Genomic DNA, 19350 nt, shown 5'->3' on the forward strand with positions numbered 1-19350 from the left:
TGAATTTCCATTTAAAAACTATCAACCTATAAAATTGTTTTCAAATGTAATAGCGCAAGTAGGACTAAAAAATGTGTTCATTAATGTTAATACTATTCGTGTATACATATCTGATAAATTGACTCAGTCCACATCATTTTGATAAAAGAATCATTTAAATGAGTTAGGGAACATCTCGCTAACTAGCTGACTACTCTACAACCTGGTTGCTAGATTGCACACCCAGCTACCTCTGGGTGAGTGTGCAAGCTGAAACAGCCTGGCCTTGGTAATAATTGAGAGAAGGATCTTGTATTTTTGTTGATTGGTATTTAGTTCCTTATTATTATCTGTTCTGCATAAATTAAATCATGTTAAGCTATTTTTACTGCCTTCACAATATTTATAAACCATGCTCATTTGTTGTAATGTTCAGTCTGAGGACTAGTTTGATGCAGCTCTTGGATGAAGAAGCTTGCACAGAGTAGAGCAGCATGAAGAGATCATACTTGTACACTGTTATTAGAAAACTAAAAAATTGATGTTTTCCTAGTGATTCAGTTCATAATGTTGGGAAATCTTGATAATGTGTTGAATTTTGCTTCTAAAGATAACATTTCATACAATCATGCATATGTTTGTATACTTTTAGCTAACAAGTGTCTGAACTGTACAGCAATATTTTAATAAACTTGAATCAAATGTGTAGTGAAATTAATAGTGATTTATCGATATACCACAATAAAACATCCCTTGTCACTCTGAGTGCTCCCTTGATCATCAGAACGTCCAACAGCATGAAAATATATATATATATATATATCTTGGCAGGTTACATATTGATTCTATTTAGGCTCCCAATGTTTTGGAACTCATTACTGTGTCATTGTAATATTAAATCTATTGTGATAATTTTGTGTCTGTAGACAGACATGTACATAAAGCCATTTTGTGAAATCAAATAAGCATTTCTCTATTGTTGTCAGCTGTTTATGGACGTCATTTAAATTTTTTTTCGTGGAGCACGCACAAGAAGATTCAGAGTATTGATCTCGGAGAGGAGGGAATTGCACCACTAGAAGTGCGTTTCTTGCATAACCCACGCAGCCGTATTGGATATGTTGGCTGTGCTCTTGGCTCAACAATTTTCCGGTATGCATTTTCTTAGTTATATACGAGGCCTATCTAAAACGTATCTGACCTTGGGTGAGAAAAAATACTTCAAATACCCGATGGGGTTGGGACCCTAATCCCCTTCAAAGTAGGCCCCTTGTGCATGCAGACACTTAGCCCACTGATCCTTCCACTGGGAGAAACACCTCTGGACGTCTTCTTTTGGAATGGTGTACAGCTCTGTTGTCATGTTCCACATTATCTCTTCTGTACTCTCAAAACGGGATTCTTTCAGTGTCGTCTTCAATTTTGGAAACAACCAGAAGCCACAAGGAGCCATGTCTGGAGAGTAGGGAGGTTGGTGAATGGCTGTAATTCCATATTTGGCCAAGAAGTTTTGGATCAAGTGGGATGAATGTGTGGGGGCATTGTTGTGATGCAGTTGACAGTTTTGCACTGTCCAAATGTCTGGTCTTTTGTGCCAAACTGCATCACAGAGTCACCAGAGAACAAATTGATAGTATTCCTTTGTCACTGTTTGTCCTTCCGGTGCATATTTGTGATGCACAATTCCACAGACATCAAAGAAGACAGTCAGCATCGCCTTGATTGTGCTTCACATTTGCCACACTTTCTTCAGCCTTAGAGACTCTGGATGCTTCCATTGCGACGACTGTCTTTTTGTTTCTGGGTCATACCTGTACACCCATGACTCACGTCCAGTTATCACAGTGTTCAGAAACCCAGGATCAGTGTTGGTGGTGTCCAGAAGGTCCTGTGCAACATAGAAACAGAGGTCTTTTTGTTTTGGCAACAACAACTTGGGCATGAATTTTGCAGCTGCTTGGTGCAAGTTCAAATCATGACACAAAATTGCATGTGCAGAATCTTTACTCACTTCATCCTCTTGGGCAATCTCCTGCATGGTCAAATGATGATCTGCCATCACCAAATTTTGCATCCTCTCAACAACAGCTGCACTCAGAGCAGTTTATGGCCTGCCAGAATGCTGATCATTCTCCACTGATGTGCGGCTGTTTTTGAATCGGTTTAACTACTCCTTAGTTTGTGTTTCACCCATCACATCTTCTCCAAACACCTGCTGAATCTTACGAATCTTCGAGAATCACCAAGTTTTCAGCATAATGTGATGCAGTATCTTTGCTCAACATGTTCAGTCATCCTGAGAGAATCGATAATCCGATGAACACATTGTGTAGCACCTCACTCAGCAACCAACAGGCAGTGACTGACGCGTTGGAAAATGGGGACAAAATTCACGCATGTGCATAAAGGTCTCTTCCTTTACTGTGTACAGTGGTGCCATGCTATCATCTCTATTTTGCATGGGAAAATCAAAGGTTGGATACTTTTTAGACAGACCTCGTATTTATTCTGATCTGAGTATTATTTCTTATTTACAATGATTTAATATCTTCTATAAAATAGAAGTTAGCAATCTATTTTGCATTTGTCTTATGTACTTATGTAACCTTTTCATGATGTCAGAGGAAGACTGAACATACGGACATTTTATTTTTACAGATTTATCAAAAAGGTTGATGGTACTTGGGCAGCTGAAAAGGTTATCAGTGTACCCAGCAAAAAAGTGTCAGGCTGGCAAATGCCAGTAATGCCTGGTGAGTACCTCTGTTCATTTGATTTGGGTGTCTGGACTATATATATACACACAAACAAATGCATATATATATAAAAAAAGAACTTGACATTTTATTTTGTTGGGTAAATACCCACTTGATAGACACTCTCCAAGAAATGATCCTCATCATTTCATAAACAGTACTGAACCATATGGTGCATATGCACAAATGTTTACTGTACAGCAGGCAGACATACTCCTGACAGTCAACATGAGGACACCCCAGTGAAAGGTGTAGTGTGTGCTATGGTTAGCAGAGTTAAAATCTGTAACATGTGTTCAGTAGTGAGCAAGAAGAGAATGGAATGTGGATCCTTCCATGTGTAAATTCATTTATCTGTGGGACAGAACTCTTAGAGGATGGGAAGTTTGATTTCAAATGCTGGAAAAATCCTAAAATGCATGTGAATGAAGAGACTGGAATCTGTGTGTGGAGCATTCACTAGAAGCCAAATAAATCAATTTGATAAGCAAGCAGGGAACTAGCTGTCCTCCATCTGAGGGTCACAACAATGTACACAAATGTCTCTGGTTGCAAACTTACAGTGTCCAACTTTTGCATTACATTAAGCTTGAGGATCACTGCAGAAAAGTGATTGTGCTGTAAACTGTAATTACAGTGTATAGACGACTACGTCAATTCAGTGCTGTTCAGCAATAAATATGCCTTCCATGTCTATGGCAAAGTTAACAGCCATAACTGTCGAGTGTGTGGAAGTGAGATTCCAGGAGAAGTGACTGAATATGATAAGGATACACCACAAGTTAATGTGTGGTTGGCATTACATAAATATAGTGTGATTAGTTCATTTTTTATTCCCAGTATTCTGGCGAATTACGCAATTCACCAGATGCTTCCGATGTCATTTTCCAGATGGATGATGCCCCATCTGACTATCATTGGGATTTTGAGGCATTTCTACATGAGACATTTCCTGAGCATTCAATCAAGGGGAGTTCCATTGCTTGGCCCCTCAGCCTCCCAATCGGACTTCAATGAATTTCAATGTATTGGGGTTTATCAAGAACATTGTATACAGAACAAAGTTTTGAGATTTGGAAGAACTGGGACAATGGGTCTACACCACAGTAGAGGCCATATCACCTGTCATACTTATGAATAAGTTGCAAGAATTGGAATACCATTTCGATGTAGAAATGTTGGAACACGTGAGGCAATACTGACCGTACGACTTATCTTAGAAGCTAGATTAAGAAAAGGCAAACCTACGTTTCTAGCTATTGTTGACTTGGAGAAAGCTTTTGACAATGTTGACTGGAATACACTCTTTCAAATTCTGAAGGTGGCAGGGGTAAAATACAGGGAGCAAAAGGCTATTTACAATTTGTACAGAAACCAGATGGCAGTTACAAGAGTTGAGGGACATGAAAGGGAAGCAGTGGTTGGGGAGTGAGACAGGGTTGTAGTCTCTCCCCGATGTTATTCAATCTGTATATTGAGCAAGCAGTGTAGGAAACAAAAGAAAAATTTGGAGTAGGTATTAAAATCCATGGAGAAGAAATAAAAACTTTGAGGTTTGCCGATGACATTGTAATTCTGTCAGAGACAGCAAAGGACTTGGAAGAGCAGTTAAATGGAATGGATAGTGTCTTGAAAGGAAGGTATAAGATGAACATCAACAAAAGCAAAATGAGGATAATGGAATGTAGTCAAATTAAGTCGGGTGATGCTGAGGGAATTAGATTAGGAAATGAGACACTTAAAGTAGTAAAGGAATTTTGCTATTTGGGGAGCAAAATAACTGATGATGGTCGAAGTAGAGAGGATATAAAATGTAGACTGGCAATGGCAAGGAAAGCGTTTCTGAAGAAGAGAAATTTGTTAACATCGATTATAGATTTAAGGGTCAGGAAGTCATTTCTGAAAGTATTTGTATGGAGTGTAGCCATGTATGGAAGTGAAACATGGACGATAAATAGTTTGGACAAGAAGAGAATAGAATCTTTTGAAATGTGGTGCTACAGAAGAATGCTGAAGATTGGATGGGTAGATCACATAACTAATGAGGGAGTATTGAATAGGATTGGGGAGAAGAGAAGTTTGTGGCACAACTTGACTAGAAGAAGGGATCGGTTGGTAGGACATATGTTGAGGCATCAAGGGATCACAAATTTAGTATTGGAGGGCAGTGTGGAGGGTAAAAATTGTAGAGGGAGACCAAGAGATGAATACACTAAGCAAATTCAGAAGGATGTAGATTGCAGTAGGTACTGGGAGATGAAGAAGCTTGCACAGGATAGAGTAGCATGGAGAGCTGCATCAAATCAGTCTCAGGACTAAAGACCACAACAACATCTATTGAGCTACAAATGGTGCCCACATTGAACTGTATCAACATTTATAACAATCTTGGAGCTTTTGTGTACAATGTTGGACAAATAAAGTTATAAGCCTTATTAAGTTGTGAAATATTAACAAATGTTTTTGTATACCTGTAGTCCAGATACTCTGTACAATTAATGCATGATTTCAACATTTATGGTATAAAATTGTTATTGTGGTTATGCACCTGATGTGTGTAAGTTATTGCTTCCATGGGCAGCAACAAGTACCTATTTGGGTACCCAATTTGTCACCTGTTGCAATTAATATCGGCTAATTCTACATGCTTCAAAACTTAGTTGCAATTGTGTTAATAAGTAATTGTGTGATCGTTATGTTTTTTTATTATTATTTATTTATATCATCTGGCAAGCCTTCATGCCTCTTGTGCCTTTTATCCTTTAAATTACCTTTATAAAATTAAGTGAAAACGCTCTTTGGGAGAGCAGGGGGAGAGGAGAAATATGAAAAATACAGATATTTAGATGGAAGGGAAGAGTTCCAATAGAAAGATTGATGAAAGTAAGAGGAGAACAGGCAACAGTGATTTGGTCCCTTTTCAGGGAAGAGGGGGAAGTGTTGAAGAGATTCTACACAATTACTGTGAGAAAATGCTTCAATCATATTGAAAAGGCTTAGGTTTTTGATAGATGTCCTACAAGTAAGGCACTGAATGAGCTTTTGGAAGGAGCAATGTTTGAATCCTTGCCTAGTCATTCAGAAACATGCTTTTGCTGTGCAAGAATGGCTCCTTTGAAAAGGACATTGTCAATTTCATTCCTCATCAGTAAACAATCACACTAATTCCCTGTGCACAGCTTCTGATAACATTGCTGTTGACAGGATGTTAAATCCAGATTTTCCCTTTTTTATTGTTATTTGTTTGTTTTTTAAGTTCAAGATTATGCAGGAATTTCTTATGTAGCTTGTGCAAGGAGTTGATGGTGCAATAGAAAAGTGACAATAGGTACTTCATAGTTATTAGTTAAGTATGTAATGTATGAAGAGAGGTATCAAGTACTTTGTACACTAAGAAATAGAGCATATGGCTACATGTAAACTATCTGGTTGAATTAATCCTGCATATCTATAAAATAAACTGATAACATTAGCTTTCACAAGCATATTGGTCAGAAGCATTTGTGGATGTAAGACTTTTGGACTTTTGCAACTTCCACCATATGGAGCTGCATCACAGTGGTTATAAATGTTGGAAATATTTATATGTCTGCATAAAATGCACATAGCATTGATACCAACATGTAAAAGGCTATGTTTCAAAATCTTGAGATATGAACCTTAAGGCAGGAGGTCAAGGAAGACGAAATGTAGATATTAAAGGAGGCACGCGCCCAGCATTTGAAATGATGAAGGAGAAGGATGTATGCACCAATTGTTCATCATTGTATAATTACAGAAAACAGGGAAACAGTGAGGTAGTTACTACTGATGTTCATATCATGGATAACTGAAACTGCATTAGGCATTGCAGAAATGAGTGCAGATAAGTTTTAATACATTAGCAGATGGAATTACTGACCAGTACATAACTTCAGGTGACAAAAAGTGTAGTACTGTTTATGGACACTTGTAACTGAACTAATAGTTTCTTTCTCAAGATAGAAACACACACACACACACACACACACACACACACACACAAACTAAGCACGCTTCATGTGCACACAACTGCCAACTCCAGTGTCTCAGGCCAGAATGCAACTATCAAGTGAGATGCAAACGGCAGTCTGGAAAGGGCAGGGAAGAGGAAGAGAAAGTTGTGTATTGTTAGGGAAACAAACAGTGTCTGGTAGAGTGTGCAGGGACTATGTTGACAACAGGTGCTGTGTCAGGAGGTTGTGGGACAGGGAGTTGGGGAAAAAAAGGAGCAAAATAGGAGTGGGAAAAGATGGGTGGATGCATTGGCAGAGGGCTGCAGTTCATCCTGGTGGACAGCTGGCTGGTAGTCATACCAACATAAAAAGTTGTGCAGTGATTGCAGCAGAGCTGATAAATGACATGGCTGCATTCATAGGTAGCCCAATCCCTGATGGGGGTAGGATAAACTTGTGACAGGAATGTAATAGGAAATGCAGGGTGGGTGGATTGGGCAGGTTTTGCACCTGAGTCTTCACAGGGATATGATCCTCATGGCAAGGGGTTGGGATTGGGATTGGGAATGGCATAGGGATGGACTAGGAGGGGTGGGAAGTATCTCGGATAGGATATTCCTCATTTCAGGGATAGGTAATCAAAGCCCTGGTGAAGGATGTGGTTCAGTTGTTCCAGTCTGGAGCAGTACTGAGTGATGAAGGGGACACTCATTTGTGGCTGGTTCATGGGGGTGATGGGAGGGTTAGGGGTATGAGGGGAAATGGCACAGGAGATCTGTCTGCAGACTAGGTCTGGGGAATAGGCCTTGGTGAGACTGAGTAAGGGAACTTTTGCCACTGCAGATTCGCCATCCCAAGGTGGCCAAGCTATATGGGATTTTTTGGTGTGACAGCTGTCAATATGGACAAGGGTGGAGTTGGAACTGTCACAGAGGTGGTGGTCAACATATAGGAAGGTGAAATGCTGGGTTGAGGAATTCCATTTGAAGTGGATCAGAGATAAGTTGTTGATGGTTTGAAGGAACAAAGATAGGCAGTCTTGGTCCTGAGTCCAGATCAGGAAGATATCATCAGTGAACCCGAACCAGACTGGGGGTTTGGTGTTTTGGGAGGCTAGGAAGGTCTCCACTAGATGGCCTATAGAAAGGTTGGCATAGGAGGGCCTATGAATGTGCTGTGGATTTGTTTATATACCTTCCCCATCAAATGAGTAGTAGTTGTGAGTTAGGATAAAGTTAGTGAGGTTTATGAGGAATGAGGTTGTAGGTTTGGATTCTGAAGGACATTTGGGAAGGTAGTGTTCAATATGGGTAAGACAATGGACATGAGGGATGTTGGTGTATAGGGAGGTGGCATCAGCAGTGACAAGTAGGGATCCAGGAGGTAAAAACGTGGGGATGTGGAGTATCGGTGAAGGAAGAGGTAGCTGTCTTTGACATGGGAGGCTAGATTACAGGCAATTGGTTGGAGGTTTTGGTTAATGAGGGCCAAAATTATTTCAGTGGGAGCACAATAACCAGCCACAATGGGGTGTCAAAGACTGTTGGGTTTGTGGATTTTGGGGAGCATGTACAGTAGAAGGTGGTTGTGTGGAATGTCAAAGGAGTGAGAAGGGAAATGGATTTGGGGGAGATGTTCTGGGAAGGCCTAAGGCTTAAAGCAGGGATTGGAGTTTGTGTTGGACTTCTAGAATGGAATTACTCTTGCATAGTTTATAGGTGGAGGAGTCAGATAATTGACAGAGGCCTTCTGCCAGGTAGTCACTGCGATTCATAACAACTGTGGTGGAACCTTTGTCTGCAGGTAGGATGATTAGGTCAGGATTTATTTGGAGGTTGTGTGTGGCTGTTCTTTCTGTGACAGAAAGGTTGATGTTTTGAGGAAGCGACCTGGGGAAGGATGGCAAGGCGAAGCTAGAGGTAAGGAATTGCTGGAAGTTGACGAGCAGTTGGTTAGGTGGGGGGAGGGAGGGAGGGAGGGGGAGAGGGGGGGATCACGGTTGGATGGTGACATGAACTGTAAAAAAGGCAGGGTCCAGTGTAGGAATTAGGGATTGGAAGCAGTACCAGGCTTGTGAGAGCCAGGGATTGGCAGAATCTGAAAAGGTCATGGTGAAAGGAGAGGTGGGATCCCAGAGAGCAGAATCCTTACAGTTAGGTTATTTGGAGGGATTCCATGGTTTAGGCAGCATTTGAGAACAGGATGTGTGGCAGGAATGGTGTACAATGTGGAGTTTCCATTGTTTGATAGCCACATCTCAGCAAAATATGTCTCAGCTTCAATATTCAGGCATCATTTGTTCATGGAATTAGTGATGGCAGATAATTCTGTATATAATCAAGTTTCACACATCTTAAGTTTTTACTTAAAGAAGATATAAATACAGTAGATGTCTTCAGAGAAAAGTCTTCAATTAAAAAAGCTTATTTCTTGTAGAAAACATTGATAGTGTAATTGTGTTGTTCTGTAGAAAACTGAATTTATCAAAAGAGTTATTGAATTTGGTGAGATGAACAACAAACATTCAAAAGTATATAACTTCATTTCCTAAATTTTGTAGGTGTGCCCTGAAACAAAGCAGCAGGTTTTCAAAGCACAAATATACTGTGTCCATATTATCTAAAGTGTGAAATGAGAAAGTGTCTGTTATCTTTCTATGAAAATTATGGTCATTTTCTACTTACTATGAATAATTTTTAAATACTTCTAAGATAATGTATAATTGCATTAAATGTCAATTAAAATGTTTTAGGTCTTGTGACTGACATCATTATATCATTAGATGATCGTTACTTGTACTTCTGTAACTGGCTTCATGGGGACATACGTCAGTTTGACATTACAGACACAGCTCACCCAAAGCTTGTGGGACAAATTTTCTTGGGAGGCAGTATTGTAAAAGGTGGTCCAGTTCAAGTGACAGAAGATAGTGAGTTAACGGTTAGTTGCATTATATGTTGCTCCCCAATTCTTTTTGTGTATTTCTGTATATTTTTAAGCTATTATTATTATTATTATTATTATTATTATTATTATTATTCCAGAAATACTTTACTGTAAGATTGAAGTTAACAAGGTAAATATTTTGAACTTCGTGCTTTGCATATGCTTTTCAGAGGTTATATTTCCATATTGCTACTTACTGATTTTGTGTATGTATATGTGTGTGTGTGTGTGTGTGTGTGTGTGCGTGTGTGTGCGTGTGTGTGTGTGTGTGTGTGTGTGTGTTTAACAAGAGTGTATGTAACAAGCTACCAGGTTGACAACCAGGAAATGCACATTTCCTGGAACTGGGAGGAGTCCAATGAAAGGGTTAAGGCAATCACAATACCATTTTATAGTTTCCATAATGGAGTATGGGATTGGAATTTACTTACTGAAAAAAAAATTGTATGCAGTGCTTTGATCTAAAGTGGGACTATATAAAAGAGGAGAAAGCCACACAACTCTCTTCATGAGACAGTGCATACAATTTTTTTAATATGTCTGGTAAACAGTAAGTCTCTCATGACCAGGGTTTCCGGATGACTTTTCCAAACTCTCCCAATTTCCTATACCTCACCAGTCCTTTTCCTTTACCTCTCATCCTTCCCTTTCACCCAGAGGGAGGAGCCGTTGGCTGTGACAGCTTACAGATTTAAATACCTTTGTGTGTGTGTTCTCCTGCCACTGCTTGGTCAATAGATGTTTTATCTGTCCAATTACACTATTATAATGTGTCATCCGTGGCTGTTTTCTATAATCCATCTGTTTTTTCCCCAGTACTCTGTCTGCTGTTGATGATGTATTGTGTATTATTTCTATAGATGGAACTATCTTTTTCTGTATTAAATTCTACTAGCTTAGCTCTATTCAATTGAAACTACAAATGACAGTAAGCAGCCACAATTTTTTTATATTCCCACGATGCATTTCAGAGTGTAAACATTCATCATCAGGTGGATTTATGTCAGTTAATAAGCCTTTATGTATATGTTTTTTGCAAACTTTGGCACTGCCTTCCAGTGGTTACAAGTTCATTTCACTGTTGTATTTACATACAACATGACATATGCTTTACATACTTGGAACTAAGCAGAGTTGTTGGATTAGTATCTAACAAGTGCAAAGAAATTCAGATATAAAAATAAGTAGACTACTTATTGTAGCTATTAGCTTAAACTGATTTTTGTAAGTCACGACATAATCTAAGATGAAATTTTCACATTAACTTTCTTCTTTACCATGGTCTTCACAAATATGCATAGGTGTCCACAAAGGGGAGAGGGGGCAAGAAAGGACACTTGCTCCTCCTGGAATCTGGATACATGCTTTATATCCAATACAGATTTCTCACATGTTTCTGGCAATGATTATCAGTGACTGCACCACAGATTTAACATTGCTAAGCCTGATGGGAAATACAGTGATGTTAGCAAACAATATACATTATGACTTTTTGTGGTTTTCATGCTGCTCATGGGGAATCGTGCTGATTCCTAGATACAGAGGTGATTTGAACACTGTTCTGCAGTCAAGATGGATGTGGAACTTTATAGACCTGTGCTGAAGCAGTGTCCTCAATCTTTTCTTTGTAAGTTCATCATGCAGCCCTCATCAAATTACAGATTCCCTGCCACATGGAATCCAATAGCAATTCCGAGAACAACATAAACATAGCAGCAATATGTGTACCCATCACCTATCCCCCAATTACCATAAGGATATCTGCTCTAACCATTGCTTGCCCTTGTAACTGGGAAATCTAGAGTAAATTCTGCACTGGGCCACTGTTTCTGTGTCTCAACCTCCTGAGAAAAAATATATGGTGGGAAAACTGTTTCTGTCACCTCTTAACATGTTACTTGTCAAGTTTGCATTATGCTGCCCATCATAGACACTAAACTGGGGAAATACTCTCACCAAAATACCTAATGTAGACACCACTTCTTTTTCCCCTTCACAGCCTAAAGAAAAACTAAGGAACGCAAGAAGATACACTAAACAAGAACAGAAAACTGGAACCCAACAAAAAGTCAAAAACAAGTTGAGAGTGAGAACATTAAATGTAATAACCTTGACAGGAAATACTGAAGATATTGTAGACATGATGGAGGGGAGAAGGATTCATATCCTTGGATAGAGTGAGACCAAGTGGAAGGGAAAAACTTCTAAATTGCTGAGAGGTGGGCACAAATTATACTGGCAGTCACAATAAAGAGGCAAAAATGGAGTGGGGTTTGCGTTTCACAAAGACATTGACACAGTTACAGGTGTCAGCTTCGTAAGTGAAAGGATAATTAGAGCAAGAGTGAACTTGGGAAAGAATAGTTTTACCATACTGAAAGTGTACACACCTCAGCAAGAGTGCAGTGAGGAAGAAAAAAACGAAATTCCCTGAAGAACTGGAAGACCAAGTAAGAGAAGATAACATTATGATATTTGGGGATCTGAATGCTCAGATTAGCATGAATAGAAATGGATATAAGGAGGTTATGGACCCTTTTGGATGAGGAAGACAAAATGTTGAGGGTGAAGAAATTCTAAATCTGTGCATAAGGAATCATCTTTTAGTGAAGAATACATTCTTCACGAAACAAGATAATCATAGGATTACTAGATATGGCTGGGATGGCAAATCTAATACAGTTATAGACTGTATATTAATGAACAAATTAATTGGAGGAAAAGTAAGGGACACTAAAGTCATACCAAGTGAGCACTTTAATAGCAACTACAGGTTACTAGTGGACGATCTAAATTATAAGATGAAAAGTGTGAATTCTGTACAAAGAATGCCAAAAATTATAGAGTGGAAGTTGAAAGAAGTAGAAAATAAGAAAAGTTTCCAAAAACTAGTAGCACAAAAATTGCCAAAAACTGAAAGGGGTAGTGTAGAGGAAGAGTGGAACATATCTCAAAAATCAGTAGTTAAGAGTGCTGTGCAGATATGCAGCAAAACAATGGGTAAAGTGAAAGACAAAGAAACCAGTTCGTGGAACGATAGAGTAAAAGATGCAATTAAAAAATGTAATATTGCAAAGAAAACCATGGAGTTTGAAAAAATAAATCAGAACCAGGGGCTGGTACCAAAAGATGAACATGAGGTGACAACACTGGAAAAGGAATACTGACAAAAGAAACTCAAGCAAAGAGAATTGTGAAAAAAGAAAAGAACAACTTGACACACCATCAGGAGGAAACATCATCTCCCGTCTTGTTAAGTCACATCACCATTCAACTCATGACATTGAGCATGTCATGCACATAAAGGGGGCCAATGCCAAACTGCTAAAAGATAAACAATCTATTCTGCAAAGTTGGGCAAACTACTTTCATAACATCAGCAACAAGTTGTGTTTCCAGATGACATTTTCACTATTCTGTAATCTCAGTGATTATTTGTGTAAATTTAAAGTAGCACTACATTGCCTACATGTTTCTTAGTTCCCCATGTAAATTGTTTGTATTCTCTGTATGTGAAGTTACTATATTCATCAATGAACAATTCTGTGTACAGTTTTTTAAATGGCAGTCCATTGCCTATTTTTTTTCTCCAAACTACATATTTGTTAAGAAAAATGACTTGTCCTATATCATGTGTACTTTGTACAATATGTGATCCACAGGATAAATAAATAAATACAAATACAAATACAAAAGTTTATGCATCCACCAGTTACTAGTCCTGATCCTACTTTAGGACCTGTCCCCTCAGTTACACCTGAGGAAGTAATGCTTGCAATTATTAAGATGAAAAATGGAAAAGCAACTGTCCCAAATGACCTACCCATGGAAATCTGGAAAATGCTCAGAAAGCCTGCTTCAGAATTCCTTGCCTCACTCTTCAACCGAATCATCACCGAAAACCAACTTCCACAAGCATGGACAACTAGCATAACAGTTCCAATCTGGAAGGGAAAAGGAGACGTGAATGATTGCTTGACTTATCGCCCTATTCAACTCCTCTGTCATACTTTAAAGATCTTTGAATGGGTACATGCTAGCAGACTCAGAAGTATTCTCTCAGAAACACCAAACCAGTGTGGATTTGTTAAGGGTTGCAGCACCATCGATGCTATCCATGCCACATGCCTTTTGATGGAAAAACACAGAGACAGACAGAAGAGTGTACACATGGTGTTTCTGGACCCATAAAAGGCTTTCAATTGTATCCAACATGATCTTATTTGGCGAGCTCTTTGCTGCCATGGCATCCCTGAAGAGTATGTAAGCTGGGTGCAACTTTTGTACCATAATTCTACTAGTGTTGTTCGGGATCCTGCTGGAATTTCTTCGCCCTTTGATATCACTGTGGGTAATCATCAGGGCTCTGCCCTTTCACCATTGCTATTCATCCTTTGCATGGATACAGCAACAGCTGGCATACGGACTTCACATCCCAGGACTCTTCTTTATGCAGATGATGTGGTACTTGCCAACCAAGCTTGCCCTGAACTCCAGCGCCAGGTTCAAACGTGGACGGACTGGCTGAAAATGGACTGCACCTCAATGTCCAGAAGAATGCATAAAAAGATGCCTCAGTATCTAAAGGAAAAAGTATATAAGACCACAGTACGCCCAGGAGCAATGTATGGGACTGAGTGTCACTCTATGTTACACACTATGGAGATGAAGATGCTTCGCTGGTCCGTGGGGCTGATGCGATGTGACCATGTAAAAAATACAGTGCCCAGCAAAGGTTTGGTGTTGCACTGATCACTGACAAAGTGAGGGAAGCCCGTCTCCACTGGTATGGCCACGTCATGAGAAAGCGAGACAACTCAGTGGCAAAAACAGTGCTCCACATCAACCCAGGAGGAACAAGACCACCAGGAAGACTGTCAAAGAGATGGACTGACAACATCAGGGGAGACATGCATGTTGTTGGCTTAAGACTAGAAGATGTCAATGACAGGGGGAAATGGAGATGTAGGAAAACAGCAGAGCCCGCAAGTCAGGATTAATGCTTGGAGAGAGAGAGAGAGAGAGAGAGAGAGAGAGAGAGAGAAGAGTTGGGAAACGTTCATCCAGAAATCTAGAGTAGGCTAGCACAGGGAACTAAAAACTGCTATATGGGTTATTGAAAAGTAAAAGATCTGATAAAGAAGACATAAAAGCGATTGAAACAGAGAATGCGGATATTATCAGTGACATGGAAGGTATCAGAGAAGAGATGAAGAATTATTTTGAAATCTTACTGAATGGGGAAGGTGCACAAGAAAGTGACACTGAATTCATTGAATTAGAGGAAGAGCATGATCCAGTATCTTGATTAGAAACAGAGAATTCCCTGGAACAGATGAAAAGTGGGAAGGCGGCTGGAGTAGATGAGCTGACAGCGGATATGATTAAAGCCGCAGGAATCCACGGAATACATGGTTACACTGGGTGCTGGGGTTGGTATGGAAAGAAAACAAAGTGCCAGATGAATGTAAGAAAGTATTATAATAGCATTGTTCAAGAAAGGTAATAGAAGGAAATGCACCAACTACCGAGGAACCACACCGTTCTCGCACAGCCTTACGATAATGGAAAAGGTCATAGAAAAAAGATTCTAGAAAATTCTAGAACACCAATTTGAGGAACAACAGCATGGGTTCAGAAGTAATAGGGGAACAGTAGATCTAATTTTCTCTCTGTCAGTTAATGGAGAAATACTGGAAAAAGGGAAAGGACTTGATAGTGGTGGTTGTGGATTTGGAAAAAGCATATGACAGTGTACCAAGGTATAAAATATGGGAATGCTTGAGAAAACATAATGTTCCTGATTTATTAATTTAAAAAGTCCAGATGCTGTACAATGGTTGTGAGAGCAGTGTACAAGTAGGAGGTGGAAGATCAAAATGGTTTAAGACAAAGAGAGATGTTCAGCAAGGCTGTTTGCTCTCCCCATTACTCTTTATTACACTTATGGACACAATCATGAAAGAAATGAAGGAAGAAGAAAATGAAGATCTCAAAGCTTTTGTTTGTTGATGACATCACCATTTTGGGAGAGACGGAAAAGGAGGTTCAGAGGAGACTAGATTACTGGAACACAAAATTTAAAAAATTCAAGTTAACTGTGAGTAGGAACAAGACAGTGGCAATGAAGATGAGCAGGACACCCGCACCTTGTCGCATCATACTAGGGGGGGGAGAAGGTCGAATGTGTGAAAAGCTTCAATTATCTGGGTAGCATCACATCATGCGATGGAAGTTCTAAACTAGAGGTCTTAAACAGAATAACAAAAGGATCTAGCTTCTTCCACAAGTACAAAATCTAATCTGGGACAAGGAGGTCCCTCAAAGAGACCAACAGACCACGTATAAAACTTATCTCCTGCCAATCATGATGTATAGTCTAGAGGCCTGTGTCATAAATAAGAGAGAAGAGAGTTGAATACAAGCATGTGAAATGAAGTCCCTTAGGTCACCTCTACAAAAAACTAGGAGAGACGGAGTCAGTAATGATTATGTAAGGAGAGACCTGCAGGTGACATTGACTACAGAGGAGAGAATGAGTGCTTAGAGACTGAAGTGAAGTGGTTCGGTCATGTGAAGCGAATGCAACTGACTCGAACTCCACGCCAGTATTTGGAGATGGAGGTACCAGGGAGAAGACCAATTGGGCAGCCTAGAAAGAGGTGGACAGACCAAGTTATGGAAGATCTCAAGAAGAGAGGAGTAACATGGGATGTAGTGAAGAGGCAAAAGCTATACCAGGACAGAAACCAATGGAGGCGTATCGTTCACCAAGTTCCTACCTGGCTTGCTGGAAGGAAATCCTGATGATGATGACTCTCATCATGCCTTAGCTGACATGAAAATTGGTGCTAAATTTTCTATTTGTACCACAAAGTGTATGCAACAGGTGCAGCTGAAGGACGCTATTGGCTGGTATGTCACGTTGTACACTGCCCCTTGCCATTGTGTATGGGCCCACCAACTACTTTATGTGCACACTACTATGACATTACTGGAATTCTTTCTAAAATAGTTTACTATCCACATGAAGCACATAACATTTCAAATGGAACTTATTAGTTTTGAAGCTATCTGGTTATCTTCAGATGGTTATCCAGTCAGCCTAAGACTGTGCTTTTGGATTCACTGGTGTTTCTCCTGTATAATTTTCTGCAAGTTCTGTACTTTGTTAGAAAGCACTGCAGTTTTTTCTCTCTGTATAGAATACATATCTCCTTCAGGTTTTCATTTTACTTAACTATGTTTGTAAGCATTTTAAAACTCTTTGAATTTTCTAATTCTCTTAAAATTTTTACAATTTTACATGTCTGATTCAAATTCTGGCCCAATATTTCAAACAAATGCCTACACTTTTCATTGGTATTAAATGTTTTATATACCTGCTATCAATTTGTGTGCAGGGACTTCCTTACTTTCATTATGGTCAATTGTTCTTTAACAAGTAAGTCACCATGTGACTTTGTTCCATGATCTGTATTAATCTGGATGAGTGGAGGTGTATGATTAGAGAGATGGTTTTGAATAGTTCTAACTCCAATTTCTTTCTTTAAATATGTAACATGGTCAATGTAAATCTGTGAGGTAGGTGTTATTTTTGTTGGTGACAACATTATTTGGGTACAGTTGTAGCATTATAACAAGACAGAATACCTAATGTAATTTATATTTTAGCTTAAAAAGCTTCTATTCAGGTCTCCTAATTTTATAGCTTTTTTCCAAGCCAGGGATTTTATCCTGAAGTTGCAATGACAGAATTCATCATCACTGTCCAATTACTTACAATGATCAAATATTATTAACCTGAGCTGGCCTATCTTTATTGTTACTGCTGTTGATTCAAAGCCATCTCCATGGAAATGTTTCCCACACTACTCATTATTTATGTTATAAATGTCTACACCACAATCCTTTTGGACATCTTTCTATAGTATACAGCCACAATTTTATAATTACTTAAATAAACCCTTCGAGTAAAAGTGGTTTCTGCCTGAAATTACCATTTTATTATTATTTTTTTTTAAATACCTACCAGTGCCTTCAGGATGCAACACCAATTCTGTTGCAAGACAGACACACGTAGTGGTACACTGAGATACTTCTATGAATATAATGCATTGTAGCAGTCAATTACAGCATTCAAAGTAATAGTCGATGCAGAGATTGTGCTATGTGATTGTAGGAGATAGTGATGTGCGGCTTTTGTTAAAGTGTCTATACTGAGGAGATCATTGACATTCAGAGGAGTTATTACACTCTCCTTCCTAGTTGCTGTTATTGCTCACCAATGTGCAAAGTCTCATCTGAAGATTTGACAGGAGTGAGATTACAATAAACTTTTCAGTTTCCTTATCTTTTCTTTTAGAGATGGCTCCAGTTGTTCTTGCCTAGGGGTCTCATTCTTGAAGCTGAAATTCTCACATTTTAGGTTCTCATGGTTCAAATGATCTATATAATTTTGAAGATTGCCATTGCAGAATTTTTGTTATTACATTAATTTATTTTGTCACATTTTTGTGTAGCACACAGTCTTTTGAATGTTCACATTGACAAAGCAGAAATTAAGTTGTTCACCCAAAATACAAAAATATGTCCAATCACATCACAGGCATTCTTACTAATATTTCACTCTGCGATAATAACAATATTCCAAAGGGTTTACAAATTTTCTTGACAAATGAATTTATATTAGTTTCAATTATTATTTCATAAATGAATCCAGAAATAAACATAATAAACAATACTAGATTGTGTAATCAATTATAGAAATTTCTAGTGTGCCAAATAATTCCTAATTTCAAATGTATCAAAAGAAGACTGTACATTCAGAGCAAGTACATATCGATTGTAACAACAAAAAGAAAGTAATTCCTGTTCATAAATTGTAGCTTCAAATATATCACATTGTGTATAAAATTATATGAAACTTTTCAGTAAAACAGCTGAGATAATATTGACCTGTCCAAAATTCAAAACATATTACTGGTATTGACTACTATTGTTGAGGAAAAGTAGTGTTAGGCGAGGATGTCCCTTTACAAAGTCAATATACAATGTCATTGTAACTTAAATTTCAGACTGTACTGCTGCTTTTATGAGAGGTTTTGAAATGGAACCACAGGGACAGCATGTAGTTTTGATATCAAATTTATTATATTTTAAGCACATTTTAGCTTGTTTTTTAGGACTATAATTTGTTTTAGGCATTAAAAGTTCATAAAAGTTTAGAGATGTGGGACTGTCTAGGAAAAATGTGAATTTGGTTTCAAATGTGTCACATGGAAGGTTGGAAACTCTCTGTCCTCGTGGTTCCAAAGTAAACTATCTTCTTAAAAAAATTTATTGTTTACATTTTGCCAGTTTCTTCTTGTATTCATTGCTTACTATTATGATAAAAGTTTGTTTTGTGAAATATTCTAAAATTTTATTCCAAAGAAAAACCAGCCCCCCAAAACCAATTGAAAGTTTACTTTTGGCCAATGTCTTCAAGTATTCATTGCTCATTCTGATAACAAAGGCAACTTTTATGAAAAATTTTAAAATTATATTTGTTTTCATATTTCTGGGATTCAGAAGGCTACATATGAGTCTGTTCAGTCTTGCAGCCAAGTTTATTCACCATACATAAGTGAAGTGTGTTACTTCTTGGATATTTGCCAACTTGTTCTACTTTATTAATCAAGTATGGAACACTC

The 19350-nt window shown here is 38.5% G+C and overlaps 1 protein-coding gene across 1 annotated transcript in view; it reads left to right on the top strand.

The window, feature by feature from the left end:
• LOC124606705 (methanethiol oxidase-like) overlaps positions 1 to 19350 on the top strand; it is a 119438-nt gene that overhangs the window by 87755 nt on the left and 12333 nt on the right. Inside the window, exons 6-8 of the mRNA XM_047138734.1 lie at positions 966 to 1131; positions 2638 to 2732; positions 9462 to 9649. Of these exons, the coding sequence (XP_046994690.1) occupies positions 966 to 1131; positions 2638 to 2732; positions 9462 to 9649 (449 nt within the window). The remainder of the gene's footprint in view (positions 1 to 965; positions 1132 to 2637; positions 2733 to 9461; positions 9650 to 19350) is intronic.

This window comes from Schistocerca americana, chromosome 3, assembly GCF_021461395.2.
Source record: "Schistocerca americana isolate TAMUIC-IGC-003095 chromosome 3, iqSchAmer2.1, whole genome shotgun sequence".
NCBI lineage: Eukaryota > Metazoa > Arthropoda > Insecta > Orthoptera > Acrididae > Schistocerca > Schistocerca americana.